Here is a 20948-nt window from a genome sequence, read left to right as displayed (position 1 = left end):
AGGTGTTGTGTGCAAAGACATTTATGTGTTTTTAAAAGTGATAAGGAATTTGTTATAATTCTTGTTTTCTGTTGTACTTCAAGTTTACATAAATCTAGAAATCCAAGTTTTATAATAGGAAAAAAATGATACTAATGCTGCTAAAAAGAGATGTAGCCTAGTCATGTTAAACCATTATCACATCATTTTTAGCAAAATTGTGGAAGTCAACTTGATTTTTTTTTTTAATATAGCACTGTTCTCTTGTTATTCAGCCATTAATTTTCTATTACAGTTTTAACAGAATGCATCATAATATGACAGAATTTTGTTTGGGGTATTTGGTCATCTCCACATTTTTTTCAATGAATATTTTTATGTTATAAATGAGTGCTGTTTTAAAACAGAATTTCACAAAGTTTTTAAAGATAATTTCCCCACTCTTGATATAGGATATTCCTGTAGTGTCTGTAGGTTATTTTTGATTAAAATTTGAAGTTTAAAATATCTTATATTTTAGGGGCGCCTGGGTGGCTCAGTTGGTTAAGTGTCTGTCTTCGGCTCAGGTCATGATCCCAGAATCCTGAAATCAAGTCCAGTTCAGCAGGGAGCCTGCTTCTCCTTCTCCCTCTGCCTACTTGTGCTCTTTCTTTCTCTCTGTTAAATAAATAAATAAAGTCTTAAAAAAAAAAAAAAAAAGAAAAAGAAAAGAAAAAATAAAGATTGGGGCACCCAGGTGGCTTAGTCATTTAAGCGTCTGCCTTTGGCTCGGGTTGTGATATTAGGGTCCTGGGATCGAGTCCAGGATCAGGCCGTGGCAGGGAGCTTACTTCTCCCTCTGCCTGCTGCTCCCCCTGCTTGTGCTCTTTCTCTCTCTCTGACAAATAAAATCTTTAAAAATATATTAAAAAATTTTAAAGATTTTGTAAATGTCTCATTTAAGTATTTAAATTCATTTTACAGGGGGGCACCTGGGTGGCTCAGTGGGTTAAAGCTTCTGCCTTCGGCTCCGGTCATGATCCCAGGATCCTGGGATCGAGCCCCGCATCGGGCTTTCTGCTCAGCTGGGAGCCTGCATCCTCCTCTCTTGACAGAAAAAACTGTTTGTTTAGGATTAGACCGACTATTACTGCTTTGGGTCATAGTCCTGTTATTACGTGTTTTAAAGTCTCACCTATCTAGTAAGCTGGCTGTCCATTTAAAAAATAATAATTGAATTCTTATCACATTTTTTACATTGGAATTAATTCTAAGATTGGATTTAATGTCAAAATGAAAGCTATTAAAAATATAAAAAGAGTGGGCACTTTGGGTGGCTCAGTTGGTTAAGTGACTGCCTTCGGCTCAGAGCATGATCCTGGAGTCCCTGGATCGAGTCCCATGTCTGACTCCCTGCTTGGCAGGGAGTCTACTTCTCCCACTGACCTCGCTCCTCTCATGCGCTCTCTCTCTCTCACTCTCTCTCCCTTTCAAATAAATAACGAAAATCTATTAAAAATACATATATAGGGGCGCCTGGGTGGCTCAGTGGGTTAAGCCGCTGCCTTCGGCTCAGGTCATGATCTCAGGGTCCTGGGATCGAGTCGCACATCGGGCTCTCTGCTCAGCAGGGTGCCTGCTTCCTCCTCTCTCTCTGCCTGCCTCTCTGCCTACTTGTGATCTCTCTCTGTCAAATAAATAAAATCTTTAAAAAAAAAAATTAAAAAAAAAAAACATATATAAAGAGGTGCTAGGTGGCTCAGTGGGTTTATAAGCCTCTGCCTTCTGCTTGGGTCATGATCTCAGGGTCCTGAAATCGAGCCCTACATTGGGCTCTCTGCTTTGCGGGGATCCTTCTTCCCCCTCTCTCTCTGCCTGCCTCTCTGCCTACTTGTGATCCCTCTCTCTCTTTCAAATAAACAAAATCTTTCAAAAAAATACATACATAAAAAATTCTTAAATTGTGGGTAGAATTTTTATAATCATGAATGGTAAACTTAAAAAAAAATTAGTAGCTCTTACATAAAAATGTAAAACTTAAGTACACCCTAAAATCATGGCGAGGTTACAAGACAAATATTAAGATCTCATTATTTACAAATATTTATAATAAGGAAAAGGTTGCATTTCCAGATACATGAAGAGTATGAATTAACTAAAAATCATTAAAACATAAACAAATGACATGACAAGAACAGGAACTAAAAGGAAAAATAAAATAACTTTTAAACATATGTAAAGGTAATAATTTTGTTAGTAATGATTTGTAAATATAGACTATAGCCAAAATGAGGTGTTTTATTGGTGGTTTTTTTTGGATGCCAAGGGGTAAGCAGAGATCAGTAACACTCAGTAATGGTAGGTTGCCAGGCATTCTTATCTTCTACTTTTAGTTGTATGAAATGGAACAACCTTTCTGCAGAGGAACTTTATGATAAGTATCTAAATTTATACCTGTACCTGTCCTGTGGTTCATCATGCAATATCTAAGATTTTATGCTATGAGGTAATAGGTGAAGGGTGTTCAGACATGTTTGAAGAGATTCATTGTATTATTTGTAATAGCAAAAATTAGAAATAATTTGAATGAACATTAATCAGTAATTGGTTAAATTATTAGTCATTTGAGTGGGATAAGTGGTTAAGTGGCTCTGGGGTCAGCAGACCCAGGATTAAACCTGGTCCCCTGCTAACTAGTTAAGAAACTAATCTTGGACAAGTTTAAACTCTGAGCTTTCATGTTTGTTCTTTAGCAAAATAAGATGGTATAGTTGTGGGAACTAAATGCAATACGCACTTAGTACAGTTCTTGGTGTATAGTAGATACTCATTAAACATAATAGCTTATTGTTATTACTAGCTAATAATAATTATTTCTTAAGTTGATAAATATTATGTGCTAGATGCTATATTTGACTCTGGAGATAGAGAATTAAAGAGGAAAGATGGTCCCAGGCCTCACAGAACCTGCATGGTACTTTCATACAAATGTTAGAAATGATAAATTATATCTCTGCTTATATAGAGATCTAACTTTTATTTCAGCCTTGCCTTTTCTAGTATATTTTTCATACTATAATCAGAGTGATCCTTCCAAGACACCATTATCACTTACTTGTTTAAACTTTTCAGTGACAACCCCACTTGCTCATAGAATACAATCTAGATTCTCTATTGCCTGCTTTTTCAGCATTATCTCTGATGATTTGCCGCCATTTCTCCATACTCCTTAAACTTCAGTTTCTTCAGATGTGCACTGCCTGGAACTCTGCTTTGTTTCACTTCACTTGTATGTGTTCTACCCATCCTTCCCCTTCAGTTTAAATGGCACTTCTTATAGGATATTCTCCTTTTTCCTACCTCCCTAGAACTGATAAAGTGCTCTCAGGTACTCTGTATTTCTGTTCTCATAGGATTTAGCACACTTTATTGTAGGTTTAATTGTCTGTCTTCCTTTTAAAATCCTTAAGCTGGGGGCACCTGGGTGGCTCAGTTGGTTAAGCGTCCGTCCGACTCTTGATCTCAGCTCACATCTTGATCTTGGTGGGAGTTCAAGCCCCACGTTGAACTCCACACTGGGCATGGAGCCTACTTTTAAAAAAATCCTTTAAGCTGAACTATATTGCCATTGCTCACCATTGTACCCCAAACAACTAGCATAGTAAGTGTTTAAATGCTTGCTGAATATTAATAAATGCTATTGACTTAGAAAAATAATCATAACTTTCTTTTCTTTAAAAAAGCAAATATTCTTTTATATTACACATATGTGTACATGCATAGAGAAATGTCTGGAGAATGTTGTTCAGAATGTTACCAATGATATCTCCAAATTTGAAGATTTATGTTGTTTTACTTTCATATTTACATTTTTATGTATTGTTTGAATTTTTTATAATGAGTGTGAGATCTTTGAAAAATAGTGAATCAGAGGCAAATATTCATTCATTCTGCAAATGGTCAATTTGGTAGTTCTGTAGATGCAGGGGTAAATATGACACACACTTTCGTTTGGCGATATTAGCAATACACCTTTGCCACCAAATCGGTATTTGTATGACACTAATACTACTAATGCCATTTATTTGGTTACTTTTAGTCACTGTTTAAAGCAGTACTACAGCTGCTCCAAATTCTGATGTAGCCAAGTGATATATACCAGTGGAACTGTGATTCAATTACCCAAGATTCCTTTAAACTATCTTAATAGGCTCTATACACATGATAACCTCTTCGGATTTGTTCATTTGTTTTATTATATTATTTGCTCCAGAAATGAAAGCCTTTGACAATAACTGAAAATGAAAATCAGTCTCAACTTTCTTAGGCTCTAAGTAATGTGATCCAGCAAATCTCCTATCCTGGTGCATTTGCCATTACCACTGCATGCAAATTCATTGTAAATCCTTTCTCACGTGGTTTTCTCCCCCACCCACTCTGCCAGAATGGTCTTTGCAAAGAGTAAGTCACCCTCTTTAAAACCCTTTATTGGCTTCCCTTGGTTCTTAGAATAAGATAACCCTATATTATGACCTGTATGACCTGGCTCCTGCCTAACTCGTCAGCTTTACGTCATGCTTTGCGCTCACTGCTATAGCCACCTGGCCTTTCAGTTCCTCATATTTATTGGGTCTCCTTTTTCCACAGCCTGTGCATAACCTCTACCCTTTCTTTTCTTTTTTTTTTTTTTAAGATTTTGTTTGTTTATTTGACAGACAGAGACCACAAGTAGGCAGAGAGGCAGGCAGGGGGAAGGTGGAGCAGACTCCCTGCTGAGCAGAGAGCCCGATGTAGGGCTTGATCCCAGGACCCTGGGATCACGACCTGAGCCGAAGGCAGAGGCTTTAACCCACTGAGCCACCCAGGTGCCCCTCTATACCCCTTCTTTTCAGTGCTCTTCTCATTCCATTTCACTCCATTAACATCAGTTCATGTGTCTTTGCACTAAGCATGACTTTCTCAAGGGGCTTGAACAGTTCAAATCCCATTGTTAAAGGCTGTCCTAGAACATTCCTCTCTTTTGAAGACTATCAGATTTTCAGTTTTACATTGATTTGTGTGATTATTTGATTAATACTGATTTCCCCCACTAGACTCTAAGCTACAGAAGGGCAGAGATTTTATCTAGTTTTGTCCATTTTTATATTCTCATAGTCCCTGGTAAATAGTGGTAATAGTAAATATATATTGGTTGGAGGGAAGATCTGGCGTCCCTTCTAGAAATAATGTTTTTCTTTTTTTTTTTTTTTTTTAATATTTTATTTATTTGTCAGAGAGAGAGGGAGAGAGAGCGAGCACAGGCGGACAGAATGGCAGACAGAGGCAGAGGGAGAAGCAGGCTCCCTGCCAAGCAAGGAGCCCGATGCGGGACTTGATCCCAGGACGCTGGGATCATGACCTGAGCCGAAGGCAGCAGCTTAACCCACTGAGCCACCCAGGCGTCCCAAATAATGTTTTTCTTGATCTGTGATTAATCTCCCCTTGAAGTTAAATGGAAAGAGAAAGCCTGAAGTAAATTATACAGGTCAGATCCCTGCTTGCTTAGTATATAACTACGTGTGTAATTCATTTATTAATTGTTTCTCAGCTTTTCTATTTAAAGTTTAGAACCAGACCTCCAGTGATAGCCAGTAGTAGTGATGAAATTCAGCCAAGAGTGGGAAAGAAATGAAATGATGAGAGAATGCTTTGCTGCTAATAAGCATTTTAAGACTTCCTACTATGGAAATGTACATATGTATGCAAATACATACAAAGGCAAATAAAACAATATAGTAATCCACATGTACCCTAGTCCACTTTGCCCTCCCATTTTATTTTTGAAGACGATCCGACATCATTTTTTTTATAAATATTTCACTAACTATTTAGGCCTTAGGAACAATTGATAGATCTGAGAGAGTCAGTCAGTAAATATCTCAGTATCTGAGAATATTTAGGAAATAGCAACCTTAGACACAAGGTTTGGTGTTGGATATGACAGATAAGGGGAAAGAAGTCAAGAATGACTTCCAGTTTTTTGTCATAGGCAGCTAGGAGGATAGTGATACAATTCAGTGTTAACTCTAAGGGAGGAGGCTTGTGGAGGAAAATAATCTAGTTTGAAAATGTTAAAATTAAGGTTAACTTTGAAGGTGTTAAATATGAGACATTGAAATAGAAGTGTCAGGTAGGCTGTTAGATATTTGAGTTTGGAATTGAAAGAAAGGGTGATGAATGTGATAACTCAAGGTATGGAAGATTTTTATATCCCCCATGATTTTAGGAGTGAGAAGATGCAGACCTGGGCTAACATCCTAAAGCAAGGGAATCACATTGTTCCAAAAAAGAGGAAACAGTTAACATTATTCACCATTCACCATAAGAACTAAAAAATCTGCATTGGGTTTTACCAAAAAAAATTCATTGTTGATTTTAGCAAGAGCAATTTCATTGGCTTTCTTCCCTGCTGTATTATATTGAAGTGACTTGAGGCTTAAATGCAAGGTTAAAAAGCAGAAAAGATAAGGGTGCCTGTTGGACTTAGTAGAGTGTATGACTCTTGGTCTCAGCGTTGTGAGTTTGAGCCCCAAACGGGATGTAGAGAGGACTTAAAAAATAAAGTAGAAGAGAGTAATTCTAGCTAACTCAAAAGCCATTAACCAATGCAGGATACAGAATCAAGAGAAAATTTGCAGATTGTTTTAGTTTTTTAAGATAGAAGAAATGAGTATGCTTGAACAGCAATGGGAAGGAATGAGTAGAGGGAAAGGATCCAGAGCACACATAAAGGGATAGGCCATGGATAGAATAGGTGTCTCTGATTCAGCAGCAGAAGGTGGAGATGGGTATGGTGGCAGGTTATTTTGTTGGTTTGGTAGCAAACCATGGAATAACCGTGAAGTAAAGCTAGAGAGAGAATCAATGGAAGTGATATACTGCAAGAAATTCAAGCTGGACTATGTAGAGAGATCCACACACTTGCTATTCCAGTCATTTCAAAGCAGCTTTCTTGGGGAGGGTTAAAGAAGATTGCTGGAAGACTAGGCTATCAGGATAACTTAATGTGTTATCAAGAGGTGGTGCATTTTGGGGTAATGAAATAGTCCAGGAGAGAATCATTGATGTCAGTGGCTAAAATGGAGTAGAGGAGAAAAATATCATTGAAGATGGTATCAGAGAACTGAGGGGCCAAGGTTTTGAATGGGGGATGTGCGTGGGTGTTGAAGTTACCGAGAATGGTGCAGTAGTTAAAGTGGAAGGAAGTCAGTGACCCTGTACCAAAGTAACAATTGGGTACAGTGATTGGGAGGTCAGGTATTATGACAGCACTGGGAAAGGGGGAAAAGGTGATTATAACAAAGAGATTTGGATATTACAGGGTTTCAAAATGATTTAAAGAGTGAGGAAAACACAGACTTACGCTGCCTCCTGACTCTGCGAAGTACATGGCTCGCAGGAGACAAGGCAGCAGGGAGAAGGGATTTCCCATGAGAGCCAGGTTTCGGGTAAGGCCACAGGAGTAACATGAGCAGTAAGTGAAAAGTTGATAATTCATGCAGCATGGAATCTGGATTCCCCAAGGAAGGGTGGATAGGAAAGAAAAGGGGAGGAAAATGAGCTCACACACTTTAGGACTGAGAGTTAAGAACATCCCCCACCCCACCAACGCGTTTTCTTTCCTATCCACCCTTTCTTGGGAAATCCACATTCTGTGCTCTTGTATCTTTGGAAAGTGAACAAGGCCAATTTCAGAGATATGCAACATGACTGCTTTAATAGGTCTTGAGTTTGTGAGAGAGTTAATCACACTCAGTGTCTTCAGAATTTGCTCATGAGTTAGGTAGGAAACACTTCTTAGGAAGTTACCATTTCTTGTGAGTTACCATTTCTCTAAGTTCCTCTAAAGGATGTTGCCACAGGTCTAGCCATAACAAAAGGGCCCAGGAAAGATTCTCAAGGCCCAAGTGCTATATATAGGTCGTGTGAGTACAGGAGTGTTTTCTTGGTATCTCCTTACAATAAATGCATCTGAGTTTCTAGCTAGATAGATGGGGAGAAGCGTTCCAAAATCAAGGAGCTGATTTCTTTCAGTACAGGAAGATAATAAGATTGAAGCTTATAATTTAATGTCTACACTGAAATAAATGTCAAGAACACGTTTTATTGTAGCAAATAGGTTTTCTCTTGTTTCATAATTTAGCCCCTGTTTCTCTTTTGTTTCGGAGAGTGTGTTAGTTATCTGTTGCTACTTAACAAGTATAGCAGCTTAAAACACCATTTATTATTGTTTCTGTAGGTCAGGAATCCTGCTGCAGCCTAGTTGAGTGCCTCTGATTCAGGGTCTCTCATAAGGCTATAGTCATAGTGTTGGCTGGGACCACAGTCATTTTAAGGCTTGACTAGGAGAAGGTGTGCTTCTGAGCTCATCCACATGGCTGTTGGCAGACCTCATGTCGTCACTGACTGTTGGCCAGAGAAATCAGTTCCTTGCCACCTGGGCCAGGCTATAGAGCAGTTCACAACATAGCAGCTGGCTTCTCTCAGAGAAAACAAGAGAAGATACCCATGGTGGAAGCCATGGTCTTTATAACCTTATCTTGGAGGTGACTTAATCACCTCTGCAGCATTCTTTTCATTGGAATCCAGTCCCTAAATCTAGCCCATACTCAACATGAGGGGATTACATTACATAAGGGCATGACAGCCAGGATCACTGAGGTTGCCTTACAGCCTACAAATGTAGGCTCAAGGAATCCTCAAGGAAAGAATGTTTGCTTCACCTCCCGTAGACCAAGAAAGGCCCCTTACCTGAGTTTACTTAAAAAGAAAACCTTGACTATCTTGTACCCTGAATCTTGGTTCCTCAAACCCATCCTCCTTATTACAACCAGAATAAGCTCTTTATGTCTAAATTTATTTGTGGTCTTGTCCCCCCTTAATGCCCCCACCACCACACACCATATTCTTTCTTACCTTTGCTTATGAATGCTTCTGCCTCATTGGGTTGCCCTGTGGCTAATGCACAAAGGAAATTACACGGTGTGCTGGTTCCACAATTTAGGGATATGGGGTACATTCAGAGATTGTGACTTATGCCAACTCATTGTACCCTCTGGAATGGAGGTGAACAATTCACAATCCTCAAACTTGTTTTTCCCATCGTGGGAAAAGCACCCCTTTGCCACACCCCCTTCTCCAATTAGTGAGATCATCTATATGTGAAAGAACCAGTAAAGGTGTCCTCTGCCCAGATACTCTTTCAGATTTTACTACTAGCTCCTCTTTCATTCATAACTAATATTTTGTGGATATCTGCTACACTTGGTACTAAGAATACAACAATGAACAGAATAAAGTTTCTGCCCTCAAAGAGTTTATATTCTAGCTTTTTCTTTTGAAAGATTAAGAGCTGTAACAGGATACCTGCCAATATTGCTTTCTAATTAGATATTATTCTTATAATCATTATTCTTAACCCTTAATGAACGGGCTTTAGCTGTAGCCAATATTTTGATAGGTCCCACATATTTATTTGTAGCCTCTACTCCTGTTCAGAGTTGGATTGTGTGTTTTCAGATTCCCATTGAGCATTTTTACTATATGTTTAATATATATATAGAATGGTGATAACAGGTCCCACACTGAAACCCATTATCTCTTCCTGGGTTTCATGTATTAACACTGCCTGCACTATCTGCCTATTTATCCAAGCTCAGCACCTCCACGTTGTCCTTGGTTCCCAGCATCTCCTTATTCACATCTTGTCAGTTAGCTAACCAATTGACTCTGTCCTCTAAATACAGGGTATCCTCAACTCCCTACACTCACTTCCTTACTTTGTGCCCTCATGACCACTCAACTATTGAAAGTACTCTTCCTGATTTCCCACCTGTGATCTCTCTATCCTGTCTTTTATACTCTTTTAAAGATGTAATTCTGGGGGTGCCTGGTTGGCTCAGTCAGAAGAGCATGCAGCTCTTGATCTCAGTCAGAGTCATGAGTTCAAGCCCCATGTTGGGTATAGAGATCACAAAATAAAACTTAAAAAATAAGTAAGGATATAATTCTCGTTGTGCTGACCTCCTGCCGAAAGTCTAGTGGCTCTATAACATCCACAGCTTGACTCATGACTCCTGAGACACTTAATAACTTAACCCAACCTTTATCTCACACCGTACACCTTGTGTCTGTCCACATTAAACAAATACTCCATATTTATACCTTTATACAGACTTGGGATTTGTCTTCTACCCCAGAATTCAAGGCCTATCTTTAATGTTACTTATTTTATGCAGCCTTTAATAGTTCCTTATAGCAAGTCGTTGTTTTTCTTCCTGTTTTCCTTCAGTATCTATTATTTTTCCCCTTGGTATTTTATACATTTTTCTACTGTGGTCCTTATCATATTACAGTGCAGCTATTTATTTTTTCATGGCTTTTTCTAATTAAGTTTTAAGCAGTCCTCTCCTGGAGAACATGGACTGTAACAAATTCTAAGTTAGTTTTGTGGTAATTTAGAGCATTTCATCGATTAATAAAGCTTTTTATCAATAAATTTATCTTTAACTGAATGTGGTTTCATGTCTTTTGATCTGTGAAAAAATACCACTTTTAGAATTTCTTCAGTGTTTAGGTATTTCCACACTGTATTTAACTGTCTTTTGCAACAAATCTTTTCTTCAGTTTTTCTCTAAAATCTAAAATCATCTTGAGCCATTAAAATGTCCACACTTTTCATGCTGTATTTAGCTATTTACCCTAAAGACAGTTCATTTGGTATCTATAATCTAAATTACACTCTTCATAATTTGCTTAATTTCTAGGGTTCAACCACACGAATGGATCATGAAACAGCCAGTGTTTTGAGTTCTAGTAGCACACACTCTGCTCCTCGAAGGTTGACAAGTCACCTGGGAACCAAGGTAACAGAAGATTGTAAACTCTGGCCACTAATACTGAGAGTGCTTTGCTAAAACATTCTTCATTCATCTTTTAAATTCAGCTAGAGAATTCTGGTTCCATCACTACAGTCTCTTAAAGAAAAATCTTTATACAAAAGAGCCCTAAAGAAAAATGAGGATTATAAAAAGTGCCAATTTAGCTAATTTTTTATTCTTTCTTAGCCTTATCACCCACTTCTCTACAAGTATCCTAAGCTCCAGCCACTCTGGCTTACTTACTTGCTGCTTCCCAAGCACTCCCTGGGATTTTCTGCCTCCCTGCCTTGCCTGCGGTGGCACCACCTCCCCTTTCTACCTCACCACAAAATGGCTGTCAGAATGCGAATCAGCCCTTGGCACTCTGCTTGGGCTTTACTTCTTTACAAAACATTTTCTGATTCCCAGTGTCCTCTCATCTCTCCCATGAGGTCTGTCTGCCCTCTTTGAGTCACTGCAATTTGCATGAAATTCTCTTTGGGAATAGGGACTTTTTTTTTTTTAATCTTTTGCAGCATCTAGCACAAGAGCCTGCACATAATGAGTGTTTAATAAATTTATTTAAATGGATGGAAAAGTTACTGAAATGGAATGTTACCCAGGGCTGATAAGTGAGTTTTCCTAGTCTGTCGGATATTAGCAAATATTTTAGGACTTGAGAAAGGTGTGTTTAAAAAGAAAATAATTATTTTATTATTGTTTTAAAATCAGAGTCTTTAATACTATATTGACAAAGAGGACATTCTAATATTACTAAACAGTATATTTTTAGTTAAATCTTAAATAATTCCATTAACTGTTTTCACAGCATATTCTACCTGTTCTTTCTTTACTTTAACAGTATAATGGATCTTATGAAAAGCATTACTGAAATAACTAATGTGATTTAAGAAATGAATTTAGAATAATCAATGATACTGTTAATATGAGACTTAATCCTTTTAATAACTCACAATAGCTGCTAATTAGGACCTCTGATGTGCCAATAACTGTGCTAGAAGTTGTGTGTACATTTTCTCTGATCATCTCAAAAACACTGTATTCTTGTCCCTCTTTTTTAAAAGAGAAAACTGAAGCAAAAAAAGTTTCAGGCAGCTGTTGCATATTTAAATTGGACTTCAACCCCAGGTCTGTCCAACATCAACGTGTAGTTCTTACTATAAAGAAAATCTAATATTCACTAGTACTGTTGCATGAAAACTGCCAGCTAGAATCCATTACCTTTTGAAGTGACTTATGAATGATAACATTAAGACCTTACTATATTTTTGAATGCCAGCTACTATCTTATACATGTATTATTTCATTTAATCTTCACAGAGCAAACCTTGTTAAGTAAATTTCTCCATTTTGCAACTGAGAAAACTGGGGCTTAGAGAAATCAAATAACGTGGTGGTGTCACACAGTTCATTCATAAGTGGTGGAGCCAGAATTTGAAAGCCCAATTTACCCACAGTTCTGTACTACCTTCCCAAAACATTAATGTCTAGGAGAAGTGTGTATTTTTTAGTTTCTCAGACTCAACATTGTTGACTGGATAATTCTTTATTGTACGACGTTTAGCAGTATCCCTGGTCTTTACCTAGTAGATGCCCATAGCACTTCCTCTCACAGTTGTGGCCACCAGAAGTGTCCTGGGAGGGCCAAAATCACCACTGACTAAGAACCACTGATTTATAGAGATAATACATTCTTTATATAATAGCCTCCACTTTTATGTAATCACTCTGTCTTTGAAATGAGGCTAATTACAGTCCAGGATAACTGGGTACTGTTTCCAGTTTCTAATCTGCTTCTGAGTAAACCTTTAGAACTTCTTGTCAGAGAGTAACTGATGCTTACTGGATGCTTTAGAAAAAGGAAATTGATTAAGAGTCCTTGAACTCCCTGTGTGATCATGGCATTCATTTTATGACATTCTTTTTATATGTTTAAGGGAGAAATCATGCACTTTTAACAATATTATAATCTGGTAAGGGCTAGTGATTGTCAAGAACTGGTACTCAGTACATAATAATTGTTGGAAAATGTTTTCTATTTATTGATTATAGTTGTAAATTAAAAGAAGTAAAATTTTTAAATTGTGTAAAATATTTACATAATCACATTCTTCATTGTGTGTGTGTGTGTGTGTGTGTGTGTGTGTGTATGAAATCAATTGCCATTCACTATAATCGGCTGATCCAGACAAACAGCAGTTTAAGTGTGTGAGAACCTACCTTCTCTTTCAACACTGTATGCCACCACTACTTCTATTTAGTCATATAAACAAATTGATGGTGATTATACGGATTTTGAAATAATGCTCATTACTTCATCCTAGAAAGGGGTTTTGAGTTTTGTTTTTCTTTTTAATGACTTATAATAAGTATCCCATTCATCACATCATTGGTATTAGTGTTTGGATATTAAAGTCATAATTTTGTTTCTAAACTCATTTGGCCCACAGGTGGAAATGGTGTATTCATTGTTGTCAATGCTTGGTACTCATGATAAGGATGATATGTCGCGAACTTTGCTAGCTATGTCTAGCTCCCAAGACAGCTGTATATCCATGCGACAGTCTGGATGTCTTCCTCTCCTCATCCAGCTTTTACATGGCAATGACAAAGACTCTGTATTGTTGGGAAATTCCCGGGGCAGTAAAGAGGCTCGGGCCAGGGCCAGTGCAGCACTTCACAACATCATTCACTCACAGCCTGATGACAAGAGAGGCAGGCGTGAAATCCGAGTCCTTCATCTTTTGGAACAGATACGAGCTTACTGTGAAACCTGTTGGGAGTGGCAGGAAGCCCATGAACAAGGCATGGACCAGGACAAAAATCCAAGTATGTTCCCTATAGTGCATGTTACCAAAGCAAATGTAAACCTTTTTTAAATGAAAACTTTTTTAGTTAGTATGTTGTCTTTATGAGTAGGAATGGGAAATTTATAGTAGCCATCTATACCGCTAACATAGTTTAAAACTTAAGTCTGTATTTTTCTAGAAAAAAAAAATAGCAAAGGAAAACACTACATGCAGTACTATGCAACCAAAAAAGAATGAGGTCAAGAGAGACTTATAGTCATGGTATAGTAGATTTAGAAAGAACTTGAGCAATTATGTTTCCATCTCTTCCATTTTATAGATGAAGCTCAAGAAAGTGAGCTTCACCTGTTAGTGACCAGGCTATTATATTAACATTTGCACAACACTCTAGTTCATGAATACAGAGCTGTGTCACATCTGTTATGTTATTTGAGCCTCACAACAAACTCCTAAAGTAGGAAGGGAAGGTATTACCATCTCCATTTTACAGATGAAAAAACTGAGGCTCAGAGACGCTAAGAGACTTGCTTGTTAGACTCTTAGCTAGTAAGTGGTAGAGCCAGGAACAGAGGCCAGATCTTCTGTCAACCCAGTCCTCTTCCCACTGCACCTTCCTGCTTCAGGCAATGGGTCCCAGTTGCTGGGGGTGATCAGCCATCCAGCTCTTTGCTGAGGGAGAAACCCTGGGCTACCAACCCCTCTCCATCAGGAGCAGGGAAGTTAAGAATTGGGACCCTTGGGGACATAACTTACTTCATTCCCGTAGCAAGAACCAAAAGCAGTAAGTATATAAGGTAAGACCTTCCTTTTACCTGATAAGAAAACACACACACACACACAGAGGAGAGGGGAGAGTTGTATCAACCTGTTGATTTAAGGGGCAGGAGAAGGGCTGATGGTGACAACACCTTCTATGAAGCTCTAGCAGATTTTTTTTTTTTTAAGATTTTATTTAATTATTTATTTATTTGACACAGAGAGAGAGAGAGATCACAAATAGGCAGAGAGGCAGGCAAAGGGAGAAGCAGGCTCCCCGCTGACCAGAGCCTGATGTGGGACCCTATCCTAAGACCCTGAGATCATGACCTGAGCTGAAGGCAGGACCTTAACCCATTGATCCACCCAGGTGCCCCTCTAGCTTAGATATAAAGGTGAATTTATTTAAAATTTTCAAATTCTCAAGAATAAGAAAATAGCAGAAATTGTCCTTTGTATCTTTTTGTCCTAAGGGTGAAGAAAACTACTAAGATACTTTACTGAGAAAACAGTGTCTTTCTGGATTTTTTTCCTGTGGTATCCACAATTACATAATAACTGGTATTTTTTTATCTTAATAACAGTTCTCAAAATGCTTAAATAAAATAAATGAATATTACTTTTGAAACATAGACTTTTTAAATTTTTATTTCAAATAATGAGCTTTGAAACTGTACACGGTATTAAATGTGGAGGTACATTTCCTTGGACACCTCTTCTTTAGATTCTTGTTTACTGTCTGTCTCTATGGTAAGCTTTCTCCACAGGTTTGTGCTAGATTTCTTTACTAAATTTGTACACAAATAAGTGCTTTTAACCCACACTCGTGACAATAGTTTAAATAGAAATCATAACAAAATGGTTTTATATCAAAGTGGTTTTATTCTTTTACATAGTCATTATAATTTTAAATTATTATTTGAGTTATAGTATAAACCTGCAAGGAATTGATTCTGACAGAGTTAGTTAAAAGCATATAAGTAGTAAACATTTTTCTGGAACCAAGAGAAGCCCTTCTCTCATATTTTCTTTTCCATGTTGGTAGTATTTATTTGTTGATCTACTAAACTACTAAGCATTAGGGAAATATTAGTGACCCCTGATTTTTTTTTTTTTAAGTATAATAAACATTGTTGCTTCTGAAAAAACAAAGCATTATGGTTTATGTCAATTTTATTTTCCAGTGCCAGCTCCTGTTGAACATCAGATCTGTCCTGCTGTGTGTGTTTTAATGAAACTTTCATTTGATGAAGAACATAGACATGCAATGAATGAACTTGGTAAGACAAAAATGTTTCTTAATGCCATAGAAGAGTACTGAAGATTTTTCGTCATCGTTGAATTGCGCATAAGGCCACTAATTTCTGTTACCACCTGTTTCTCCTTGTAGCAAATCATTATGCTCTGGTTTCCAGAGAAGAAAAGGTTCTTAATGATAGAAACTGCTACCTTGTATAAAGTAACTTGGCTTTTCAAACTCTTAGCCAGCAATTAGAAAAATTACTAAGTGGGCCACTCCTTGCCCCTGTTTCCACAGTAGACTCTATGTGATGGTTGATGGGAGGGTAATTTAAATTATTTTGAAATGTGGAGCTTTGTGATTTTTCTTGAACTCAGTCACTTCTGATGGACACCAGAAGGAATTATTATTAAGATTCTCATTTCTCTTCATGGTTATCAGGACTTACTGGATTTTCATGATAAGCGGCATGGTATCTTTGAAACTAGTTAATGAAGAAAAGATTTTGCTGTAACTTAAGTTAGAAATATTCCACTAATTTTTGGAAGTATTACTCTTTTATGTATGTGTTTTCACACACTAAGCCTTTTATGACCTGCATTTTTGTGCACCCCATTTGTCATGTAACGGTTTTTCTTTGATTTCTAGGTTCATTTTGCGTATGTGGTATTTATAATTGCATCATGCTGAGCCGTCTCATGTGAACTGGATCTGTTTAGTTGTACCACAAGCAAGAACCATACACTGAGTTTCCATCTTAGTGTGGCTGTGCCCTTGCTTTTTGTGCTGTTTATTTTACATTACATCCCAGCCCCCACTTTATATTCCTACCACCCTCATCATTGTCATTCATCATTTATCTGAAAAGTCACAAAATCATGAGACTCTTAAACACAGAGAACCTGCACGGCCAACAATGAGTGTTGTCTCCTTCAGAGTCATCACTTTGGGGGGCTGTGTACTTTGTGATCTCAGGCCTGACCTCCAGCCATGCTTTTCTTCCCATAGGCCCTTGCAGTTGGCCCATCTGATTCTCTTTCTTCCCCCACCTCCCAGCCTCCAGTGGAACTGAGTGTGATCTTATGAGTTATCCCCTCCTCAGTAGACCCAGCATTTATGAAAATTTTATGTTTGGTTGTTTTTTAATGCTAGTAATAATGGGAAGCAGATAAAAATCTTGAATAAACAAGAAAACTAATCCAATTTTAAACTACTGCAAAGGTTTTTCTGTAAATAGACCTGTGTTCCAATGAACTGTAGACTAGGACTGACACATTAATCATCTGAATTTCAAAGTGAAACCTAGACTCAGTATTTGTTCCTCTTCCTTCTTCAGGTAGGAAGGCTACCCGGGGCATTTCATCACAGGAGCTAGGGCAGGGGCTTTCAGGTGAGGAGCAGGATGGGGCCTCTGGGGGTGTGACTGTTGGGAACAGAGCTACAGGGGATTCCTTTCTTCTCATTCCTAGCCTCTAAATTTGCACAAAGCAAAAGAAAAATCAAGGTTTGTGGATTATGGGGAGATGGAGTAAGGAAGCACAAAGTATCTGGCAGTGAAGGATAAGGAGGAATAAAGTCCCAAACGGATGAAGGGAAGTTCCTAAACCTAGTCAGCTGGGACTGTCATTTGTACATACAAGAGGATTCTACAACTTTTCAAGGTCATTTAGGTGTACCTGTTAGAACTACAGGTTGTAGGCTGTGCGCTCAGGGGTGTATACATGGATTAAGTCCCAGCTCTGTCCCAGAAACTGTACCTTGAAAAATGGTGAAGATATGGTTCTGACTTTCAAGGAACTCATGATTTATTTGTATTAGTATTTCCAAACTAGATCATAATAATCACAGAGATACTTGTCAAACCATATAGATTGTCTAGCCTTGTAGCACACAGGTTTAGTATAGCAGAATCTCCAGAGGGGTACCTAGGAATCATTTAATTAGTGGCCCAGGTGATTCTTATGATCAGTAAATTTTGTGAAACAATATATAGAATATTTACATTGGGCCCCTAATGTTTATTTTAGAATGATAATGGTAAAAGGAAAATAATATACTCTTTAAAAAACTAAGTGTCATCTTTCTGTTATCTTTTTTATATACATATGTTTAAATTAAGGGTTCTGTTGAAACCATTGGTCCTCTACTAGCTTTAAGGTTATGAGATCCCACATTGGATAATATCTGGTCCATGTGGACCACTTTTTTTAAACATAGACACTGAGCAAAATGTGAAAGAATATGCTTATCTTTGCATTACCTTGAGACAGGCTAACTTTTCTAAGGGCAACCTATTTTTTTTATTCTATCAGTCATGAATTCACATCATATTTTTGTGAATCCATTTGTAGTTTTGACACAGATTTTATTTGTAGCCTTAAAATTTACAGAAAGTCTTCTTTATTTGTCTAAAGTCATTAAAATCTCTCTTTTATCTGAATCCTACATTTTACCAAATGTTCTTTTTTCTTCATGCTTTTGTTGATATAGACCATATCCTTCTTTAATCTTTGTTTTCAGAATCAAGTCCTGAGTGTTTTAGTTTTTCTGTTGGAAAAAAGGTCTTTCTTCTTTTAGTGCTTTCTTGAGACCTTCTTTATTAAATCATTTCACCTTTCTTAAGAAAGTGTCACAGATATTACCATGCCCCTCAGGCTCAAAGCATAGGATGTTTGTTTTGGCATCAGTAGCCTGCTCTGTAATGCTCAACATCTTGGTGATCTTACCAGTATACAGGGCCATGGTCTTTAGGTCATTGGTCATTCCCAAGTCAGTTTCCTGAGTCAGAACCTCAGTTCTTTTACTGGCTACTTCTCTTCTACTCAAGTATTAAACATTGGGAATTCCTCAAAGCTCTGTCCTAGGTTTTCTTCATCTCTCTCTAAACAATATCCTCCAATCTGTGCTTCCATTACAATGTTTTGCCAATTTACATCTTAATCCACTTTGCCACTCCTGAGTTTTAGACACATTATCAAACTCCTCATCTGCCATCTTCACTTAGATGGTTTTTCAGACATTTTTAACTCAACTGCCCCAACTGAACTGGTTATCTCCTTCAGCCCCACATCCCTTTCTCTTCCAAGGTTCTTTTTCTCAGAAAATGGCATGACAGCCAGCCCAGTTCCTCAGGCCAAAATCTCGGAAGACATCCCATAACCCTACCCTAATTAAAGCCCCATATACTTTAATTCTGCTTCTTAAATTTATCTCTAATCACTGCTCTCTTTTCCATCCCCAGTTTGGGCCACTATCATCTCTCCTACTCTGTAGGAAGTACAGTACTTACTTGGCTCCCCACTTCCAGTTATCCATTCTGCATCCTACAGATCACAGGAATCTATTTAGAATGTACATTAAATTATTCCTTGCCCTGTTGGAAAGCCTGAGTGTGACATATAAAGTCTTGCATGATACGGCCTCTACCCATTTCGTAGCCTCATCTTGAGACCTTCCCCTTATTGCTGTGTATTTCAGGGTCAGGGGCTCTTGCACATACTGTTTCATCTGCCTAAAATGTTTTTCTATTATTCTTGCCCCACCCATTTTAGATACTCATCCTTTAAGTCTTTCTTAACCTAAACATTATTTCCTCAGCCTTTTTCTTGATACTCTCAATCTAGGTGAAGTCACCTGTTACCTCTCCCTGTGCTTCTGCACTGTCTGTTATGCCTAAATTAGTTGTTTAGGGTCTGCTTTTGCTCTAATGTATAAGCTCCTTAAAGATAGTCACTGTATTGTGTTCAGTGGCTATGTATTTTTCCATTATCCTGGGTAGATGGAAAAAAATACTCCTAAGTATGGTTTGGGTTTTCCTTAACCAAATTAATTTTCATTTATCTACATTCAAACTCATCTCATTGCTGCTAGTCATAAAGATTTGCACCAGTCTTCATACAGTTAATTCTCCTGAGTTTGAATTCTTTAGCCAAGTTAAAACTTTGTTTTACGTATTTGCAGTCTCCTCTACATACTGACCCTTCTAGATGATTTACAAAAATACCAAACATACAGGTCCTCTTCTAAATTGATAACCTGACTGTTTAGACTAAGAATTTCCAAAAATCACCTGTTTATGTTCATCTTCCTTTTTTCTGTCTAAGCCACTTCTCTGTGACAAAACAATATCCCCAGTCCCATGATGATTAATATTAATGATGAATATTTTGAACAGCATCCATATGCATTTTTATTTTTATTCACTTGCTCACCATTTTGCTTTACTTGTTTTTGGTTTTGTTTTTGTTTTTGGATTTTTTGTTCTGTTTTGTTACTACCCTTTCCTTTCTGTCTTTCCCTTTCCTTTTCCTTCATTTTTCTCCTTGCCTTCTCAGTGTTGACCACTGTGGGCATTGTCAGGCATACCCAGTGGTGAGAATCAAGGGGAAGGAAAATACTAAATCCTAGCATAGTTGGTATTTGACATTTGTGAGTACCAAAGAAAAGTAAGAATTTTTTTAAAATATATACATAATAAGTGGTTTTATATAACTTAGTAATAAATTGAACAGATAATTTTTTTATAAGAAAATAATCTTTGCTTCATGCACAGTTTCATTTAAAAGTCTCAGGATTCCTAAGGCTAATTATTTGGCAAATAAAAAAAATTAATTAGGCCACAGTGTATAACATTGAAGAATGTTTGTAAAGTTGTAGTAATAAAAATAAGTTACCTTTTTCTGCCTTCATGAAGGAAGACCTAGTGTTAGAACATAGCCTTCTTCATCAATGACAAGATATAGTATACATGCGGTAAATAAGACTATAATGCCCACTTTACTCAGTAAGGCAAGGGTCTGGAGGGTGGAGAAAACTGGCAGAAAATGAGTCATTATCAGCTGTACTTTGAGTATTACATAGAAGTTCTTTGTAACAATTTTTGTAACTTGTGATCTAGAGGTGTATTCAAACTATATATTCTCCTTCTTTGAGATGTTTTCCTAATAAGTAATTTTTAAACTTGGTGCCACTTGTTTTATTTTAGATTATTGTCTTTTTCCTCTTGCCCTTTTTAAATTAGGGGGACTACAGGCCATTGCAGAATTATTGCAAGTGGACTGTGAAATGTATGGGCTAACTAATGACCACTACAGTATTACATTAAGACGGTATGCTGGAATGGCTTTGACAAACTTGACTTTTGGAGATGTGGCCAACAAGGTATGTTTTATAAAAAGATGCACTTCTTAAGATATCACTGGTATGAGTTAGTTTCATACAAATTACTTTTCACTGATTTCCTTTTTTCACTCTCCTCATTAAACA

The 20948-nt window shown here is 37.5% G+C and overlaps 1 protein-coding gene across 12 annotated transcripts in view; it reads left to right on the top strand.

Moving 5' to 3' along the window:
* APC (APC regulator of WNT signaling pathway) overlaps positions 1-20948 on the top strand; it is a 338974-nt gene that overhangs the window by 301966 nt on the left and 16060 nt on the right. For 7 of the 12 annotated variants that reach the window (XM_032335545.1, XM_032335546.1, XM_032335540.1 and 4 more), the window contains 5 exons: positions 10764-10862; positions 13328-13706; positions 15628-15723; positions 17020-17073; positions 20704-20843. In XM_032335545.1, the coding sequence (XP_032191436.1) occupies positions 10764-10862; positions 13328-13706; positions 15628-15723; positions 17020-17073; positions 20704-20843 (768 nt within the window). The remainder of the gene's footprint in view (positions 1-10763; positions 10863-13327; positions 13707-15627; positions 15724-17019; positions 17074-20703; positions 20844-20948) is intronic. The other 5 variants (XM_032335551.1, XM_032335553.1, XM_032335548.1 and 2 more) reach the window with 3 other exon arrangements.

Source organism: Mustela erminea, chromosome 3, assembly GCF_009829155.1.
Source record: "Mustela erminea isolate mMusErm1 chromosome 3, mMusErm1.Pri, whole genome shotgun sequence".
In the NCBI taxonomy this organism is placed as follows: Eukaryota; Metazoa; Chordata; class Mammalia; order Carnivora; family Mustelidae; genus Mustela; species Mustela erminea.
This window is presented reverse-complemented; position numbering and strand designations above follow the sequence as displayed.